This window comes from Choristoneura fumiferana, chromosome 5 (genome assembly GCF_025370935.1).
Source record: "Choristoneura fumiferana chromosome 5, NRCan_CFum_1, whole genome shotgun sequence".
Taxonomy (NCBI): Eukaryota; Metazoa; Arthropoda; class Insecta; order Lepidoptera; family Tortricidae; genus Choristoneura; species Choristoneura fumiferana.
Genome location: NC_133476.1, coordinates 9856320 through 9878229, shown reverse-complemented (window position 1 = coordinate 9878229; position 21910 = coordinate 9856320). Strand labels below are relative to the sequence as shown.

The 21910-nt window shown below is 38.2% G+C and overlaps 2 protein-coding genes across 2 annotated transcripts; one reads left to right on the top strand and one right to left on the bottom strand.

The window, feature by feature from the left end:
* Positions 1-4481: 4481 nt before the first annotated feature.
* Positions 4482-14639, bottom strand: LOC141428076 (7SK snRNA methylphosphate capping enzyme-like). Its single transcript, XM_074087816.1, has 6 exons — positions 13265-14639; positions 11395-11585; positions 10546-10889; positions 9292-9513; positions 8164-8343; positions 4482-6205 (listed from the first exon to the last, which is right to left on the bottom strand). The coding sequence occupies exons 1-6, from the start codon at positions 14293-14295 to the stop codon at positions 5831-5833; spliced, it is 2343 nt and encodes a 780-aa protein (XP_073943917.1). The 5' UTR covers positions 14296-14639; the 3' UTR covers positions 4482-5830.
* Positions 14640-16506: 1867 nt separating this feature from the next.
* On the top strand, positions 16507-21269 carry ncd (non-claret disjunctional). Its single transcript, XM_074087815.1, has 3 exons — positions 16507-16659; positions 17251-17300; positions 17402-21269. The coding sequence occupies exon 3, from the start codon at positions 17402-17404 to the stop codon at positions 19346-19348; it is 1947 nt and encodes a 648-aa protein (XP_073943916.1). The 5' UTR covers positions 16507-16659; positions 17251-17300; the 3' UTR covers positions 19349-21269.
* Positions 21270-21910: the final 641 nt, after the last annotated feature.

The following is a 21910-nucleotide window of genomic DNA, read 5'->3' as shown; positions in this document are numbered from 1 at the left end:
AAAACTAATAGGAATATCCGTGCAAATTTTTTGTGGTAGGTAAATAAGGAAATATTAATCACAAAATTGCAAAAAACTAAAAATCAGAAATTTGTCACTTGTACCAGTATACGTAGGAGGTATCGATGTATAGACAATTTTAAGGGCGTGGAAATAACCTTAAAATGACAACTGTGCAAAAATATTTAAAAAACACGATTTAATTTCGTGAAACACAACTAATGATTACGAATGTGAATCAGTTCCAATTAGTTTCAAAATAGTTCTCAAGTTTGAATCTATTGGCTAAATATGCAAGAATTTAAAGAGTCACTTTACAAAATAATATACAAAACTGCGGCATTTTTTGAACAGATGTCCACTTATACTTACGGTTTACCGTCCTTGGTAAGTAGTAACGTAATAACTTGGTAACGTCATCGTAATCGCAAAGGCTGGTAAATTACGACAATACGAATAATAAAAGTTAAATAAGTACCTAGATATGCAGGTACTTACTGAAAAACAAGGTGTATTGGGTAGTTTCAAAACATATAGCCGTAAAATTGCTGTTGTTCATATGAGGTGTGAATGTTTGACATGCAGACAAAAAGAAGATGGATGGTGTCATCGTCTGGGAGTAGCAAACGCGAGTTCGTTGTCCAATTGCTTTTTAAATATGTACGCTCCGGCAGAAAAAAGTCACTCCGGTTAAGGTACTCCAAGTAGATAAGTAGGGGAGACCGGGGACAAAAGTAACATTTAATTTTGGCATTTGTGCTCCGATCACTTGCTATCTATTATGTATAATTGCTGAAATTAATATAGCTATATATAACTTTCTTTATACTATATATATTATATGCGTACATTTTTATTAAATAGAGTACGATTTTTTATAGTTAGAAGGCTTTGAAAAATATTTGACGATTGTTACTTTTGTCCTCTAAGGGTAGGGCGAAAGTAACATGGTAAGAATCGAAAGTAAAACTCATGAAACACCACTTTACTGAAGTGATCTGCATAACCTATGATCACTTCTTTCTGTTTCATGTAAGTTTAGGTACTTGAATGTTTGGAATTTACGATGTCTTATTTTTTGGGCTCCACAGAAAACCAGCGTTACTGCGCATAATGTGCGGCAACACATGCTGAGTGGAGACCCTTTTTGGTATCCTGACGTGTCACCAAGTAACATAATTTTAGTGCTAGTTTTAGATTTTGTCTTAGTTTTAGGTGGTACCTACTTATGGAGCCAAAATAAACCTTTCTTTCTTTTTCTGCAAATAAAAATGCTTTCTGCTCTTCATGATCCTAAGCGCCATTTAAACTCGATCCCTGTGAACATTTAGAGGGAGAATTGAGTGTAAGTTAATGATTTTTGGCGTACCTTATGACCTCAATGCAATTTGTCAGGTTTTTTTTGTCCAGCCCAGGCGTTATGTTACTTTTGTACCCATCCCAGATTTCTCATTTCATACGTTCTTAGCAAAAAACTAAATGTTATGTATAAAAATAACTTAAAAGACTCTATAAGCAATGTAATGAAGAATTACAATTATTACTTAGTAGTCATGTTCATATTATCGCCCTTATGATAAATAAGCGCCAAATAGATAAATCTTGAAATTTTACGTCGGGGATGCAAAATCATGTTAATACCTTTAATTTTACTTACTTTAGGTTGAGATAATGAAATGAAATGAAACAAGTTTTAAAAATATTACACATGTCAGAAGAAATATTACATGTCAGGATTGATACCTGGTTACAAGCAGAGAAATGATATTTACTACCTCTGGACGGCTGCATGTGGTATTTTGATCACTGCATAACTTTACAAAGCCGGTCCCCGGTCTCCCAAATTTTAATAATCTAATAAGGTAATTAGTACCTAGGTATTTTTACAAGCTTTTCTTTAGTTGGCCCTCTTTATTTATTTATTTATTTGGCTGTTTGTTTGGGTCAAATCTTGGAAGCTAAATTTGACCCACTTCTAGCGGTTCAATTGGCTTGAAATTTGACATAAGTACTGATCCATAGTCTAAGGTACTTAATGATGTAAATTTGGTGACAATACATTAATCTGGTATGACATCTTGGTGGTCCTGCCAGGATCGTTCCCGCAGGAGGATACTCCGCAATGGTTAATAGTACTTACCGACTTGAAATTTGGTACGGATATGAAGTTTAAATTACAATGCAAGTACAGTCAGCAAAAAATCTTGTATTAAAAATGAAATTTTTAACAAACTTATTTACCATAGGTACCATTTTGCACAATTATTACTCTTGACGTTGGTAACTTATACAATGAACTGTCAGTATTTTCTCAAAGACGGTAGGTAAGCTGGATAACATGGTCATAATATTTACGTCACCAGTCACTCTGAAAGGGTTGAGAGCTTAAAGTAATTCAACATTCATGTATCTCCACAGAGTTCTAAGCTAGCCATTTATCTCCCAAGATACATCTCCATTGTGTAATGCGACTTAAACACGCACGATTTACCCCTTCCCGCCACATGTTTTGTCACACGTCGGTACTCTTAGACTTGCGTTCGTATTTAAGTTAATATCGGTAACAGAGAACAGGTAGATAATCCACAACTGAAGTAATCCTATGCTACGTGTACTACTAATATTATAAATGTGAAAGTTTGTGAGTGAGTATGCTTGTTACTTCTTCACGTTGAAACGGCTGGACGGATTTGGATGAAATTTGGCAAAAAGTTAGTTTATAACCTAGATTCAAACATAAGATATTTTTTATCCCGATATTCTGACGGGATAGTGATAAAATCTCTAAATAACAACCGCTGGGCTTGGAGTCATGAAATTTGGTAAGTATGTGGGTAGCTGGACGACTGGAATAACACATAGGCTACTTTTTATCCCAATATTCCCATGGGATAGGGATAAAATCTCGAACTAATAACCGCTGGACTTAGTCATGAAATTTGGTATGTTAGCTGGCCATCTGGAATAACACATAAGCACAGTGTAAGAAAATGTAAATGTAAGTTCTTAGACTTTGACATAAGACATAAGCTACTTTTTATCCTGATATTCCCACGGGATAGGGATAAAATCTTGAAATAACAACAGCTGGGCTTAGAGTCATGAAATTAGGTAAGTATATGTAGATAGCTGGACATATGAAATAACACATAGGCTACTTTTTGTCGCAATATTCCCACGGGATAGGGATAAAATCTCAAAATAACAACTGCTGGGTTTAGTGTCATGAATTTTGGCATGGTTGTTATAATAAATATAACGTCAATGAAATCCACGATGTAATTTTAGGGAATTCCCACGAGAATTTAATGAAACCCCGGAATTTCAATTCAACTGCTGTATTTAATGATTTACGCGTGCGAAGCCGCGGGTAAACGCTAGTAATCGTACTAATATTATAAATGTGAAAGTTTGTGACTGAGTGTGTTTGTTACTCCTTCACGCTGAAACGGCTGGACGGATTTGAATGAAATTTGGCAAAAAGTTAGTTTATAACCTGGATTAAAACATAGGATAAGTACTTTTTATCCCGATATTCCCAAGGGATAGGGATATAATCTCTTAATAACAACCGCTAGGCTTAGAGTCATGAAATTTGGTATGTAGGTAGCTGGACGTCTGGAATAACAAACAGGCTACTTTTTATCCGCTGTAACTCGCCTACTATTACATAAACCCCCAGTGGGTTTTCCAATAGTGGCATAATAAGTTCATTGTATTTATTTATTTCGATTATATTAAATAAAAATAAAATGAATGATGCGGGCTATGGAAAGAGCAATGCTAGGGGTTTCTTTGAAGGATAAAATCCGAAATCACATTATTCGACAAAGAACGTTCGTTGAAGTGGCGTTGGGCTGGCCACGTCTGTCGCAGGACCGATGAACGGTGGAGCAGACGGGTCCTCGAATGGAGACCACGGACGGGAAAACGTAGTGTAGGGCGTCCTGAGGCACGGTGGACGGATGACCTTAAGAGGATCGCTGGCGGCGGATGGATGCGAGGGGCTGAAGACAGAGTGTTGTGGCGCGCCATGGAAGAGGCCTATGTCCAGCAGTGGACTGCTGTAGGCTGATGATGATGATGATGATGATGATGAAAATGAAAAAAACCGATGTTCCCACAGGATAGGGATAATTTCTCGAACTAATAACCACTGGGCTTAGAGTCATGAAATTTGGTATGTAGTAGCTGAACCTCTGGAATAATACATAGGCTACTTTTTATCCCGATATACCTACGGTTCATGGGCAACAGTATGAACAAATGACAGTAGTATGAATAAATGCGAAAGTTTACGAAAATTGTCTGTTAGCTCGTTTGTTCCTGCTTCACACTAAAACATTAGGGCGTATTTAGATGGATTTTGGCACGCAGATAGTTTATAACTTAGTAAAAATACGAAAACGAATTCTTCGCATACAAAGTCGCAGGCAACAGATAGTAATCTATTAAAGCCAGGATTTAAATAAAACAATATGTAGATTAAAATGTTAAGAGTATAATATAAAATACTTTTATCAACTGAGACATAATCCTAGGGAATCTACAGCGATATTTACATCTAAAGTATAAACTGATCAAACTTTTGAGCGAGTAACGAACGATAACACCGTGTATTATATTAAAATTTATATACTCAATTTCTAACAATTAATTCGACTCGTTAGTCGCCCAAATAGATCTAAGAACGTGGTCAAACCGCCGACGATTGAGTTCTGACAATTTCATTGCTCTAAAATTCTATTACATTGTGATATATGACAACGATAAATAACACTGGTTTTAATGCGATACACACTGAAAATCGGCTCCAGTTCAAAATAACTGTACTCGAATGCTATGGAATAAAAAACTATGAAATACCTATACTGCCATTTAAGACAATTCGAGGGCCTCGGGAGAGTTCAGACTTGCTTATCGGAAAAATAACAAATACTAATGTGTGCTTTCACTTTCCACAGAACTAGGGGGTTAGCGAAACCTCGCACCGTCTCGCCAACGTTAGGGGTGTTTTTACACAGCCAATTTTTATCACGGTATACCTAGTGGCATCCACGAAGACGTGTGATTTTGTCAAAATTATCTATTAATGACATTGTAATAAGAACCACGGCACGCGTCATCGTGAATGACTCTACCTATAAGTGACAGTCAGTAAACTGCCCAGTAAACGGTCATAGGCCGCACTTCGGCAATTCTAACTGCCTGTGTAAGAGCACCCCAACCTAAAAAATACAAAGGCGGCGCGAAGATCGCCCACGCCACAAACTTCACTAGCTGGCTCCGAGATCTGGTACACATTAGTAATTTTGAAGCGCGTGCTTTGGTAACTAAGACGTCCTGCTAAGCTTTAGACATGCAAATAAGCAAAATAAGAACCTTTTCGCTTCAAATGTCATGTTGACAATCTATACATCTGTCAAAGAAATCATTGTCAAATTAATTGAGAAAAGGTTCCTCGCGTACGTAGGTACGCGTAATTTACTCGACTATGAAGCTAAACGAGCTGATTCTTAAATGTACGATACCAAAGGCCAAGGCTCAAAACGCCTAATATGCCAGTCTCTTTCACATACCACAAAAACTACAAGCTCGACAAAAATACAAAAACGTCACAATTATGTGGAATTGTGGCACTTGTCATTTTTTTGATACATGGGACAGAGGCCTTATAATCTAACGCACTCGGAGTTACAATCGGTTTTCGCCAGTTCATTGTGTCAAATTGTAAAGGATGAGGATAGAAAGAGATGGTAAATGCCATTGCGAGCGCCCAGGCGTTACACTATACGGCCGCAGGCCATACCAGCGGGCTCGCAGCTTCAGCTCAGTCGTCGTGCAGCCGCGGTTCGGGGAAGCCGCGGGCGCTGAGAGGATCCGGCGCGGGAGAGGCGTGAGGGGCGGGGGACGCGGCCGGCGACGCGGCAGGCGACGCGCTCCCAAGCGGCGAAGGTAGCGTCGCGTACACTGTGGGCCGCGGCGGCTGGTACGACGGCGCGTAAGAGTCACTGCGCGGGTTGTAGAAGGGAGAGTCGTCCGCGCTAGGGTCGAGGTTGGGGGAGAAGGGTGTGGCGGCGCCGCAGGAGGGCGCGTCGTCGCTGGGCCGGTAGGCGGGCGCGACCGGCGCGTACACTGGCCGCCGGGCCGGCGAGGCCTCCGGTCGGTGGTGGGAGGACGGCGCGTGCGCGTCTGACCAGCACGCCTGCAACAAACAGAATAATGCCTATAACCCTATATGTAGAACTAATCTAGTCTAATATTCTCAACGTTGAGACGTGTGGGCGTTGAAAGCAGTGGCAGTAGTAGAACAATCAGAAAATATTAGGCTGAGTTATTTAGGTCCATACTTTCGACGCAGATTCAGTCATTTTTGTTCTGGTTCAGAATTTTCGGCGTTGTACGTGTCTAGAAAATACGCCCCGTGCATAGCACCTTAAGTAAAAAGTAATTCGAAAAAATTACTGAGAGGATCGGTGAACGAAACAAGGTTGAGCACCTATTTTTAAACGACTTCAAAAAAAGGAGGTTATCAATTTGGTTGTATACTTTTTATTTTTTTTAATGTTTGTTAACTCAGAACTCCGTCATTTATGAACCAATTTGAAAAAAATATTTTTTTGTTCGTATAGGAACGCTTTCAATTAAGTCCCATAAACACCAAATCAGGATCTGATGATTGAATCCTAAGGAAATCGCGGAAACTCTTCAAATATTTCGATAGATTTAGGAGTAACTCGTGCATTGCTCTTGAAAATCATCATTTGGTGAAGTGGAACTGATGATGAAGACCAGATTTGACCAATGGAGCGACTACTCAACAACAAGTACTTCACGGGTAGAATTTCAATTACTTTTTCATCACACTTGCTCGTAAACAGTGTCGTAACATGCAGGCTACCTTGGTTACAACCCCCCCAAATAAAACCCTCCACCTTAATGTGCTTGCCATGAAACCCGTGGTCGGTAAATGAGTCATTGCCCGTACTAATTTTGTTGTCATGAAGCCCAAGGTCGGTAAATGAGTTTGATACTGCATGGCGTGCTGCTGCTACTGCAGGAGCGCGCGAACGTCGGGCACATGCTGCGGAGGGGGAAGGAGGGCGGCGGGGAGCTGGCACTGCCAAGAGCGCAGTCCGCGGTATCGGCAATTATTTAAAAAATATTAGTTTTTCTTTTACAAATATACAATTTTACTCGCAAATGTGATGAAAAACATTGTATGTCGCACGGGCGGTACTACAATTACGAACATCAACTCATCAAAGCCCTCAGTCTTCGACTTCGGGCTTCTAATAGACTCTCGTTCGTAATTCCTTATTTACCGCCCTTAAGACCCAATGTACTATAACGCAGTTGCTAACCAATTTAAGCTTATCGTAATTCATATGGTGAAATGGAACGGGTGATGAAGCACCAGGACTCCTCAATAATGAACGTCTCTGCATCGGAAAAAGCAATTTTTCGTAAAAGGTGACGAGCAGTTGACATTAAACTATTGTATCTTAGAACATTTACACTAAAAATCTTAAAAAAAATATATATCAAAAAATAGACCGACTACAATTATTTTCATGGTTTTTTGTAGTTGATTCTATTTTTTGTAATACATTTTTTTGTATGGCAATAGTGATCTTTGACGTCATTTATCTGCCAACTCAATTGACATTTATTAATTTGAATGCAACTTAGCCCGTCACGCGTCCTAGAGACTACATAGTCTCTAAGACATTTCCCACACAAAAAAGTTAGGGACTAATGTAGAGTCTTGGACGCGTGACGATTATTTTATTCTGTTAATTGAAAAATTATCCGGTTGTCAAGGCTAAAATTCAGAGGTTTATACTACAGTTGCGTCTTAGAATTATTAACAACAGACCCCTATTCTGATGATGACTTTCAGGAATAAGTGACTGCAATCAGTAAGGTAACTAACAGAGTAATCCAAAGGGGCGCTCGGAGCGACAAATAAAGGATGCTCTTCTGTCTATTTATTATCTATACAAGTCAGAATAGAATCCAACCAAGGCTCTATGCAGCAGCATAGAGCATCAGAGGTCTATGTTAGACCTCCCAAGCTAACAATATCTATTTACAAACTCTTTCACAATTTCAGTAAACTCTCATCAACATAAAAATAACAACACTGAGAATAACATGTACCTTGCTGGGAGTAAAGTCTCCTTTGACGTACAGCTGAATGGGGCGACGGAACCCCTTGCTTGCATGCTGTGGCACCCCAAGCACGCGGCACTTGCTGAACCCCACTTCAGGGGACAGTAAGAACTCGCGGAACTTGTTCGGAAACAGCTCGATCGAATTGAAATTCTCGTAGATCGTTGGCTGAAAAAGAAGATAAAAATGTCCTTCAAGTTGTGTTGTACCAAACGTCTAAAAATAGTAAATAAAGATAATTTCAATATAAACAAACATATGAGTTTTTTTATCAATAATTGCATGAATAAAAAATAATGCAAAATATAAACTAGCGTCACTTTGGAGGGACTGGAAGTAGGGAGGTAGGTTTGTTTTGATTCCCTGGCATTTTTATTGTTTTTTTTTTTAATGACTATCTTATGATTCATCATCATCACCATCCCAGCCTATATACGTCCCACTGCTGGGCACAGGCCTCCTCTCAGAACAAGAGGGCTTGGGCCATCTTATGATTGCGTCGATTTAAAAGCTTAATTTTTCTCTGCTCCAAAGGGTGGCAGACCTGAGTACTTGATACTAATTTCAGATGGATACTTCCACGCGTGTCTGAGACAAAGGGACGGACAGACAGACAAGACGGACAACGACGTGATTCTATTAAGGGTTCTGTTTTTGCTGTGGTACTGAAACCTAGAAAACTGAATACCGCGTGTGGGTGCATTTTTTTTAAACAGTAAAATCTAAACATCTCGAAAATGGTTACACATTTGCTGAGGTCATTTACATTTGATCTGGCTAGGTATCTTCCACTTAAGATTGTCGTGCTATTTAAAGCGCGATAAATATTTTAATGAATGTGGATGCCGTTTGCACAAGGAGGGCGCCACGGTCAAAAATATAATACATTCTACGAATTGAGTTCTTTATCGCACTGTTTTAGGGTCTCTGCTAACTAGCGCGGTCCAAAGCGCCCCCGCGGCGTACTTGTTTCATGTTATCTAATAGAGCAGCGCTGCGTAAGGCGGGTCTCTGCTCTATTGGAACCTATTGAAACAGCCCGCCGCGTGGAGCGGAAGCCCGCGCCGTACACCCGCGCGAATCAGCGGAGGTCCTTATACGTACTGTGCATCTTACCGTTAAACGCTTCTTCTTTTTATAGCTAGCCCAGTTCTGCGCTTCGATGACTAGCTTCCCTCCGGGACGCAGGTCGGCGAACATGCGCCGGAAGGCTCGTTTGAGGCCTGCGTCGCCCCAGTTGAGGTGGAGCCACTTAGTGGTCGACAGACACAGGATCAGGTCGAATTGGGGGCAGTCACCAGACCCCACCGGCATGTCTTCGGGAGGCACGAAGTTGCCCTAAAAATTAATTATGAAATACATTTAACTGAATTTATAAAGCCGACACATATTCATTTATTAACCCCCGACGTCGCAAGCCGTAGCTCCTGAACTACCTATTTAGATACGATTTTTTTTATTCATATATTAGCTTGCGCCTGAAACTTCGTTTCCATTGCAGAACTACTTATAACTGAAGCTTTCACTTAATCCTTATCCCTTGTCAAGGGAACTATACTATGTAAAATTTCAGGTTTCTATGTAAAGGGGCTGGTGTTTTAAAAGATTTTAAATTTTACAACAGACATTTACATAAAAAAACCCCTACTAATATTTATATATAAATGTAAAAGTTTGGCAGTTTTTATTCCATCACGTAAAAACCAGGTCATCGGATTTAGATATAGATCGGCACACAGATAGTTTATAATTATAACCATAATTAGTACATAGGATTATTTCTAATCCCTGAAATTTTCATTGTTCCTACAATAAGCTAATCACAGACGATTGCGGGCAACAGCTAGTATTAAATCCATATAATATTATAAATGCGAAAGTGTGTTTGTCCGTCTTTCACGCCGTAACGGAGCGACGAATCGACGTGATTTTTGGCATAGAGATAGTTTATGGGCCCGAGAGTGACATAGGCTACTTTTTATCCCGGAAAAATGCACAGTTTCCGAGGGAACAGCGCGCGATAACCGAATATCACGCGGGCGGAGCCGCGGGCAAAAGCTAGTAATATTTATACTTCTGACTTCAGAAAAGAGAATGAATGGCAATTTTATGTTGAGTGGCCAAAAAACTATAGGTATTACATTTGAAACGTCGTCGTCAACGTAAAACGACTGATGGAAGCCTTGAAGAGGATTGAAGCCTTGATTTTCGTGAGTCATAACTATTCATAACAATGTCTTTCACAAGGTTTTACGCTAAAGTTTATTTTGAAGTTTTGATCCTTAACCTGCCATTCGTTGTACCATACAAACGACACTTATTTTTAAAATCTTTAGGAAAAATAGAAATAAAATGACAGTTTTTTTTTACCTGCTTAAATTGAACATTATGCGGAAAAACGGGTGGCGTGGGCTCTGAAGTGTTACACAGAGGGCCATAAAGCATCGACATAGACATCGGGAAGTAGCACTGTCCCGACTCCTGTTTCACCACCGCCTTCCGGTTCTTGCGCGGCCTCCGCAATTTCCTCGCAGGTAATTTCTTCGAGTCATCGCCCTGTTTTTGTGCTGTTGTGCTACAATCCTCGCACTTCTCCTCTGTGCATTTGTCGCAGTCACCCTTTTTATCGTCTTCAACGTCCGGTTTCTTATCGACTTCCGTCTTTGGCTCCGCGGGAATGGGTACGAAAGAACGCAAGTTTTTTCTTGCTCTACCTGGAACACAGAAGTATGTTTGTACATAAAATTATAGCATTAAGTGAGATCTACATTACGATATCCTTTGTACGCCTGCGCCTATGACGACTATTATAATGTTGCTCAATATAATGACAGAAGAGGTACTCTTGCGAAATACATACAACCAGTTTGGACTTGTTTTACAGACTTTATATCAGAGAAATAACTATCAAAACTAATAAATTGATTGATCAGAACATGCTTAAAACTACTTGAATCTTATACTGCACACATAAGGGACGCATGAATTTTATGGGTGAAACGAAATTCACATTAAATGCTGCATTGCTCAATGAAGAAGTTTCTTTTTAAAAGCGTGTCTAAGGATATACTATATATAGGTATCACTTCACTCTTTCATATGTAATATTTGCTTGGGCAGGACATCAAACTTTGTTCGTAGTCCTGTTCTCTACTGGGCTACCAGGTGTTCATTAAAATCTGCTCTAAAATAAAAATATATAAAAGATTTAGCTCTTACCAATTAAAATTGGGTCAATGTCTATTCCAACAACAGACCTAGCACCTAAAGTGCGGGCAACAGCAATTGAGATATGGCCAACATTACAGCCAATGTCCAAGACGTCTTTATGCTGGAACAGATGCCGATGCATCTCAAATACTTGTAGGCGGACATCCATTTGTGCATTCAAGTTACGGTAGCCATAATATCTGGAACATTGAGAAAATTTATTATAATTAGCTTACACTAGTTACTCAACCGCAAAATACATGAATATTTGATCATTAACTTAGTATTATAATCCTAATTTGTTAAGGGATGTAGATTATTTTAAGGGATGCTGATTACCTTTAGTAATTAAGCCTCTAGGTTGGCAACGCATCTGAAATACCCTTGGTGTTGCAGATATTTATGGGCGGTGGTGATCTCTTACGATCAGGAGACCCACTTGCTCGTTTGCCATCCAGTCGAATAAAATAAATAAATATGGGAGCTCATTAAATATGGGCCAACTTATTAAAGACAAAAAATACATACACCATTTGTTTTATGCGTAAAGTTTGTTTTAACAAAGTAACTATTTTACAGCACCAAAAAGAAGGTAGTAAAGAAAATTTGTCAAAAACGTGAAGGAAAATAATAAGCAATGCATAAAATAAAAATATATGTGGATGAATAAATAATAATATTATAAATGTTAAAGTAGGTCTGTCTGTTCATCTGTCAGTCTGTTTGCTGGAGCTTTGTATGGAGATAATTTGGAGAGAACATAGGATAGTGTCATGTACATTATAATTATGATAGGGTAGAGACACACATTCCCATGTATCCATGCAAGCACAGCTCCCTAGCTGAATAAAGTGTAATTCAAGTACTATAAGTGTTTTACTGGACATATTAGATAGTTTTATCCCAGAAAACTTCATAATTCCCCCTGGATAGTGATAAATGAATTCTTTGCAGAAAAAGCGATGGAGAACAGTTAGTTGACTACATAAAAGTACATTAAGTTTTTGAAAAATAATTCACCACTCTCTGATAAGTTCCTGATATTTATTGTGATAAACATCAGGGATGTTATGGATATAACATTTCGGATCTGGATATGGATACAGATATATATGTCAAACATAATATGGGTTATGGATGTTAAATTACTACGGATTATCCAATAGTTTCCGTTTCGGTTACAGATATTGGATTTTTAAGGAAGTATCAAAGTAAAATATAAATAGGAATAAATAAAAATTCAATAAAAAATTACAAAAAAAATCAACTTAAACCTATACCGACAAACTAAGGCTTACACCTACTCGTATATTTTTGTATTTTTATTTATTTTCTTTTATACAATAAAGAGTTTGCTTTCTAATAGGAATATAGATGACTTGACATTGATTTTATTGTAATAGTTGAGTCGTAAATTACGACTTAGCAATATAAAACTAATAAACAATTGTGTCGGCTCGGGCCAGGCAAAAACAAAAACCAAAAATGTTGATTCCACCCCTATCCAAAACTATCCAAATTTTTTAAATTGGATTCGGTTTTGGTTATGGATAGATTTGTATTTCGGATATCTGATAGTTTTGGTTATGGATACATATGTAATGAATGTCATCTTATTTTGCAAGTGTCACATAACATATCAGACACAACCTTCAACATATCAGAGAATCGAGAATCAAGCCTTTACAAGCCTAGCAAAATCAACCCATCATTAAATTTCTTACAACACAGGGCATGAAGTATATTTAATGGTACACCATAATTTAATTGACCTCCTTACTACCACTACTTACGCTCTTACTGATTAATACTGATTAAAACAATTTAACATAAGCTTCATAAGAAACTAGAGCAAACGCAAACATAATTAAGGACTTACCTGTCATAGTTCCCATACTGGTATCTTGAGTTTTTAGCATGAAACGTTGGCAACTTTTGTTCACCTTCAGTCTTACTCTGTTTGTGAGGCGAGACTGGGCGTTCCGGTGGAGCCTTGCGGGGCTGCGGCCGCGCGCGCATCCACGACCCCGGCTGCGGCACCACAGGGCTCACTATCTTATCCAAAGAATCCATCCGGCGCAACTTTTTACAATCTTTACCCTTCTGAGCATTCTCACTCTCGCTACAAGACCTCTTTCTAGACTTAGACGTTGATGGCTCTGGCGGAAGAGGTTCCTTAATACCTTCCGGATTCTCATCTTTAACTTTAACATCAACCTGAGCATTATCCATGTTTTCAGTGGTCCGTCGCCTCAATCTAGGCTTCTTGCGGGGCTTTCGCTGTTGCATTTCAAGACGCTTCTCATACTCATCATTGTCCAATGGCTCCATAAGATTCAGAGGATCTCTGATATTAGGCGGAATAATAACATCTATTTTGGCTTTGTGCCGAGGCGGTGTAGGCAGTGGAGATGATTCAGGAGTCACTGCATTCATTGCCCTGTTTATATCTTCATCTTGTAGACTGTTAAGATTCAGAGGATCAGATATGTTGCCCCCTAACAAAAACTTAGTAGGTGGAATGAACGCCTCTTTACGAGGTCTTTTGTATGGAAGAAAGAATTTTGATATGGAAGGGAAACTTTGTGCCCTTTTCCGGCCCTGCTTAAATTTTGTACCCGCGTAGTGGACTCTACGAACTGTACTTCGATCAGAGTTGTCTTTAGAAGGCAAATGGCCCTTTTTACCATGCCTGAACTTTTTCTTTCCTTTTTTACCGACTCCAGCAGGGATATCTCCCTCTTTCACAATATTAATACCGCATACCGATCGATTCGCGGAAATATTCACGGAAGATTCAGTGGTATCCACGGCTTCACTTTCCGAAATTTCACCAGCCGGTTCATTTTCCGCACTCTCAACTTTACAATTGCTCTCAGGAGCTACTCCACTTTCTTCACGACTACCCATCGCACGTTAACAGAAATTAACCGCCAACTTACATGTTAAAATAGAGATATTTCAAAACTTGAATTTACCGCCATTGGGGCTCTGCAGAATGTGCAAGGCCTTCCATCCGTCACTGTTATAAACAGGTTAACAATGCCGTTTGTTATTGTTTATAGAAACGGATTTTGAGTATTCTAAGTTGTAATACTTAGTAAACCAGATTATTTGAAGTATATCACTGAATAATATGCACTTACAACAGCGATACGTTAAAAACAAAACTCACTTCCAGTTAATTCGCACCACACGCAAAGCAGCAGAAATGACAATTTCGACAATTTATTCGCGTTTCCGTCAAACTTGTTCTCGTCAAATTCTCTTATTGTTAAATGTGTACCATTGGCCAGTAAGTGACGTATCGATTTAATACACCAATGGTAGCTTACCATATTTATGCTTTACCTATAGAGAACGCAGTATTCCAATCAGAATGTTACCAGGGCAAAAACAGGGCACGTCTAAGGAGCAAAAGGGAATATTTTTATGATTAAAAATATTTTATGAGAATAATTTTTAAATAAAAAAAAGAAACAAATAAGTCTTGTGGGTTAATTGGCCTAATGACCAATGATGACCAACATGACCACATAGTTTCGAGTTTCGTAGTAGCCCTGCTGAAAAAACTAATAACTAAGTAAGTTCCTGCAGGGCTATTACGAAACTCGAATCTCGAAGTTCGTATCGTGCGGTCTCTTTGACACTTATACTATTTAATACGAGAGCGAGAGAGACGGTACGATACGCGAACTTCGAGTTTCGAGTTTTGTAGTAGCCCTGCTGCATGTTAATGATTTTGTTTTATATGCGTTTTCATATTTTTTACACAGTGATTCGAGATTGCTGGCCGTACAAAAAGTTGTAGAATATAACAAAAACCTTTCCAATGAATGTTTGTCGTTAGGCCTGTCGTTATTGGTTCCTGGCCAGCTGGGCTACTACGAAATCGAATTTGGTATCGTAGCGTCCTGCTGACGCTTACATTATTATAATACGAGAGTGAGAAAGATGGTACGATACGAAACTCGAAACTCAAAGTTCGTGTCGTGCGGTCCCCCTGACACTTATACTATTTAATACGAGAGCGAGAAGGACGGTACGATACAAACTTCGAGTTTCAAGTTTCGTAGTAGCCCTGCTGCCCATCCTCCACATAGTTAGTGCCTTAGAGTGTTTCACACTATCCGATCCGATATTGGTATCGGACGACGATACGATATCGGGGCAAGTAAAATGTATAAAACACGTACCCGTCTTAGTGTCTTTCACATTGTCCGGCCCGATATCGGATATCGGAGAAGAAGGAAGACCATCGGAGGTGGTGGTTGTCGGAGTAGTATCCAAGAGTTAATCGTTTTAGTTTAATTTTCAATAAGTTCTGTCTATCTAGGGTGCAACTTCATGCAACCGCTCGTCGCTCGCTTGCAGCGATAAATCTGATCACGTGGCCCTATTTTGAATATCCCGCGACTCAAAAAAGCAGAGCGGCTACTACGAAACTCGCCTATCGAAGTTCGTATCGCACCGTCCCTTTCACTTGCGTATTAAATGGCATAAGCGTCAGCGGGACGGCAACATACGAAGTCAGAGTTTTGCACTTCGTGGTATAGGGCCAGGCCAGCGTCAAGTCGTCACGTCGAATAGCAGCGTCAAGATGGCTGCTTGCAGGAATGATTTTGGTTTTGGAAGCTGATTCCTTACCTACCTTAACCCCTTTTAGTGGCAGTCATGGCAGTCGTGACAATTTTTTTTCCCAAACTGAAGAGGTTTTTTTCGGCGGTAATGCTCAACATTACCATAGCTTTGTCGCTATATGTCAAGTGACCAGATTTGACGCTGACGCTGTGACGCACCTTTACTATCGTTTTGTGCAATCCATGTATAAACAGTTCTTTTCAAAGGTTCTTTTTGTAGCTATGCACACACTGTGCACATATATTTATGCACATGTGTGTGACACACTTTTTTTCGGCATAGATATAGAAGTAACTACATATAATAAAATCCCCCTCTGTTTTTTACAAATTTTTAGACGGATGTAAAAGGTCCAGTAATGTACTTTAGAAAGGTTTTTAATAATATTTTCATTTAATTAAAAAAATTATATAGAATTCTAATTTTTTTTTGCTCCGTAAAAGAGGTTTGTAAATAAATATGCCACAATCGTCTATCACTTACAAGTTTAGCGGGCAACACTCACAAAGCGTCACTTTTGAATTTTGAAAAGAAAACGTCCGTTGTTGTGTTACGTTGTATTTTAACTCGCTAAAATTAAAGAAGTGTAGCGTTTTTTAACGTGTTTATTGTACTGATTTAAGTAATTTTCAAGTGAGTATTGAATATATTGCGGTGTGTTAATTCTTAATTACTGTAATTTTATATAATACACTGTAGTTGTGGTTCGTATTATTGAATTTGTAGTGACAAAATCTAAGGTGGTGTTTTGGGGATTTCAGTGTTTGTGTTTCAAATAATACAGTAAATTCTGACTCGATAAACTAAGTATATTTTATTAAATACTGTTTTAAACGTAACTGAACGATTTAAGATGATAATTTATCAATATTGCATTGGACCTTTGTAGTTCATTTTGAATAAAAGTTCTTGTGTTGTCTAACAAACAGACTACAATTACCTTTTCTATTAATATATCTGTTAGCACCATTATTTTCAAGGCTTCCATGGCAGTAACTATGACTTGTAAAGGAATGTTTGTCAGGTACAGAACAGCAGAAGTAGATGAGGGGCTACATTGCTCAAAATACTACTTACAACTCTACTGCCAAGGTAATAAGAGTGTTTAGATTATTTCGAGCACTACAACTGCTCATCCAGTTCTGCTGCTGACTATACTAGGCATAGTAACTGTTTGTTGCTTCCAGATCTCATTATGTAATGTCCTATTTATTTATTTTTCAGAGGGATTGTGACAGCACCTTCCGCTTTTCTTGCTGACATTGTTCACAAAGGTATTGTTTTCAAAACTTTTATCTAACTTTTATCTTACTAATTAAAAACTTGTTTGCTTTTTGTAATTAACAATTCATTTAACATAGTGAACTTATTTCAGATGTCAAGAATACCCAAGTTGCCAGTTGCGGCAGCAAAAGAAAATAAACCTGGTCTTCTCAACAGGCGTCCAATATCAAGGACATTAGTTAACGGACTAAGTGATGCTGAAAAAAAGAATTTATTATTGCAACACACCAAAACTAGTGATGCTGACAGAAAACATTTATTACAAAATAATTCCAAACCAACAGTCCTAAATGGACCATCATCTTCAATAACCGCAGCCCGCCTCAAGAGAACTGCATCGGCTCCAGCGCCAGGGACTGCTCCTGCTAAAGTAACCAAAGTTGAAAAAAAACCCACAGTAGCTCCCAAAATTCCCCCATATGATTATAAAGCAAGATTCAATGACTTGCTAGAGAAGCATAGGGTTGTTAAAAATGAATATAATGACCTGAAGGATAAGCATACAGAAGTGTCAGATGACTATGAGAAGATCAAAGAATCTGGTGAAACCAGTGCGCGAGAAAGAGATATGTTAAAAGACAAACTGCTGAATACTTTAAATGACTTGAGAGAACGGACAACTGCATTAGAAAGCATTAAATTGGACTATGAAATACAGAAACGGGAGAATGAAGAATTGGTGCATAAAACAAAAGTTCTAGCTGAAGTGACTTCCAACTTAAATAAGAAGACATCTGATTTTGATACTCTTGAAGCAGAGTTCAAGGAGAAGACCAGACGTTATAATGCTCTCCTGGCAGAGAGCAAAGTACTGAAAGCTCAGTCAGAAAAACTTGCTACCTTATCTATAGATTATGATAAGTTGACTGTTGATTATGAAGAAGCAAAAAATAAAATACTTAAGTATGAAGCTGATGTAGAAAAGTTGCAGAATATTTTAGCGGGAATGTATCAGGGTCAAAGAGACCTGAGAAATACCATCCAGGATCTGAAAGGGAATATTAGGGTGTATTGCAGAGTACGACCACCTTTGGATTCAGAAATGTCGAAACCATTGTTTAACCTCAATGTTGTTGATGCCTGTACAATAGAAGTTGAAAAGGTGGAGTTGAACTCCATGTCCCAATCAACAAGAAAAGGAAAATCGCAGCACACTTTCAGCTTTGATGGCATATTTACTCCCCATTCCTCACAGGAAACAGTGTTCAACGAAGTTTCTAATATGATCCAGTCAGCACTTGATGGATACAATGTATGTATCTTTGCATATGGTCAGACTGGCTCAGGTAAAACTTACACCATGGAAGGTGGTTGTGGATCTGAGCAATATGGTATAATACCACGAGCATTCAACTTCATGTTCACTTGTATGGAAGATTTGAAGAGAATGGGCTGGCAGTTAAGCATAACAGCTTCTTTTCTGGAAATATACAATGAAGTTATTTATGATTTGCTGAACTCCTGCAAAGATCAGTCAAATCACGATATCAAAATGGTTAATTCTAAGGGCACTGACCTTTATGTATCAAACTTAAAAGAGGAAGAGGTGAAAAGCTCGCATGATTTTATCAAATTGATGATATTCGCCCAACGTAACAGACAAACGGCCGCCACGCTGAACAACGAACGTAGTTCTAGGTCTCATTCAGTCACACAAATTAAGATTTCTGCCATAAATGAGAAACTAAAAGAGAAATATACAAGCCACTTGAATTTAGTGGACCTGGCTGGATCCGAGAGTGGGAAGACCACTCAGAGAATGGATGAGACAAAACATATAAACAGATCTTTGTCAGAGTTGTCTAAAGTTATTCTGTCTCTGCAGACCAACCAGTCCCATATCCCGTACAGAAATTCAAAGCTGACTCATCTGTTGATGCCTAGCCTCGGCGGCAATTCCAAAACGCTCATGTTGGTCAATGTCAACCAATTCGATGAATGCTTTGGCGAGACTCTGAACTCCCTGCGCTTTGCCACAAAGGTAAACAGTTGCCGAACAGTCAAAGCTAAGAAGAATTTAACCATGGTTGACACATAATTTTAGTTTTAGTCTATTGACATTTAATTGTATGTAATTGTAATACTTTAATGGGTCTACTTCACTGAAACTTATTCTCTTGTATAAGAAGCATTTAGACCCAATTTTTTTATAGGAGAGGTTTTAATTTTTATCGTTGATTGAGCATTAGATATATCTTAACATGATTATTTGTTGACACATGCGCAGTGTTGTAGTTAAAGTATATTCCCATCTTAACTGGACGCTGCTAGCAATAAATAGTTAAGATTTTAAATAAGATATAATCTTATGTTTCTAATGCTGTTTCTACTAGAATTTTTGCTTTAGTTGGCTAAACACATTTTATCTGGTAAACACGAATAATAATTATGTCGTTTCTGTAATCATGTTTTATTAATGTTAATATAATGTATTGATAAACAAACAATGTTTCACTCGATGTCATTAATGTGACGACGCATTTTGGCGTTGCCTAATTTTGTGCAGATTGGTGTCGCAAAATGTATATTCCCTGTATCACGAATAAGTTCAAAATACACTTCTAATTTCTGATGAGCAAGAATAAACAACGTCGCGTTAAATAAGTTTGTGTTAAAAAAAAAGATGTTCTTGCCGACTAATTTTTGTTCATTGTACTTGCATTGTCATCTAAACTACATTTTCATACCAAATTTCAAGTCTATGCCATTAATCATTGAAGAGTTCCCTTCTGCTAAGACGATCCTGGCTGGACCACCAGGATGTTACTACCAGATTGTCACTAGATTTATAAAAGTATGTCAAACTTCAGGTTAATCAGACCACTGGAAGTGAATCTTTAGCTTCCAAGATTTGACCCGAACAAACGAAAAGGCAAGCTAAATAAAAGCTTGTCATAATGATAGTTATTGTTGACAATGAGTCAATGAGTATAAAGTAGATGGCGTCGCAGTCGTCCGACGTGTTCTTTGCCGGTTTTTTTATTTCCTTTGAAGTGCCATTATCAAGCGTCAGCGACATCTAGCAGTCTTCAATCTTCTTCCATAGTAAGCTGCGTAGCTTGACGCGTATTTTCCTAGTTGTGTTTGTGCGTCGAATAGTAAATTGGTAGTATTTTCATAGATGGCGCTGCTAGTCTCATTTAATAGCATTTAATAATTTTGTCATGAATGTTCTCACTTACCTCTAAGTCTGTACTCCAGCCCTTAGCTGACTACAGTCTGTTCAATATAGGAATGGACAGAAGGAAAATAGGCTTTTTGTATGTAATGCATGTTTTAGGAAGTCATTAAATAAATTGCTTTTTTTTAGTACCTATGCGGTCTAAACTTAATTCTAATTAAAATGTCGAAGACGTCAGTATTAGTTCCAATTATTCATTAACTACTTAACTGCTATCCCACGGGACCTATGGAGTTTCTCGGGATCTATGCCCTTCCGCGGGACATGTACTATCTGTAGGTATACCAAACTTCATTTAAATCGTTTCAGCGGTTAAGAAGTGAACTGGTAGGTAACAAACGAACATACAGACTCACAAACTTTCGCAATTATAATTAATATTAGTGAGATTAACTTTGTTATTTTTCATATCATAATCTAAAAACAGTAAAAAAAACTTTTCGTATTTCTTAAAAACAGGAACGTCTTCCTATAAAATACCTAAGAGGCAGATGTAAAGAACATTCTGCAAGAAACGGGACATTTATAATATTGTCAAGAAATATTATGTACATTAATTATTGTTTTTAATCGCCAGTTTGGATCAAAATGTGATGACCTTTCATATACAAATATTTAACTTTTCACAACTAAAGCACTGCACCAAATTTGATAAAATTTTGAATGGAAAAAAGCTTGAACTTCATAGTAGAATCTACGACTAGAATAATTTTAAACAGGGAATGAGAGCGGATGATAGACTACGAAACAGTTATTAAATTATGTATAAATATAAATCGAATTAGTATTATGTAGCAAATTACGTGTTAATATTGATTTTGTACTTACAAAGTAAACAAAATTATGAATTCATCTTATTACCTCTTTTATTCATCATCGTCATTATTACGACTTCACAAAAAATGTTTAGAACCCCTGCTTCTGCGACCTTCTAGAGTCCAATGTTATCCTGAATGGACTATAGTAATCCTACTAATATTATAAAAGTGAAAGTTTGTGAGTGAGTGAGTATGTTTGTTACTTCTTCACGCTTAAACGGCTGGACGGATTTGGATAAAATTTGGCAGAAAGTTAGTTTATAACCTAGATTAAAACATAGGATACTTATTATCCCGATATTCCCACGGGATAGGGATAAAATGTCGAAATAACAACCGCTAGGCTTAGAGTCATGAAATTTGGTATGTAGGTAGTTGGACGTCTGGAATAAAACATAGGCGACTTTTTGACCCGATATTCCCACGGGATATCTAGGGATAAAATCTTGAAATAACAACCGCTGGGCTTTGAGCCATGAAATTTAGTATGTAGGTAGCTGGACCTCTGGAATAACACATATGCTACTTTTTATTCCGATATTCCTACGGGATAGGGATAAAATCTTGAAATAACAACCGCTGGGCTTAGAGTCATGAAATT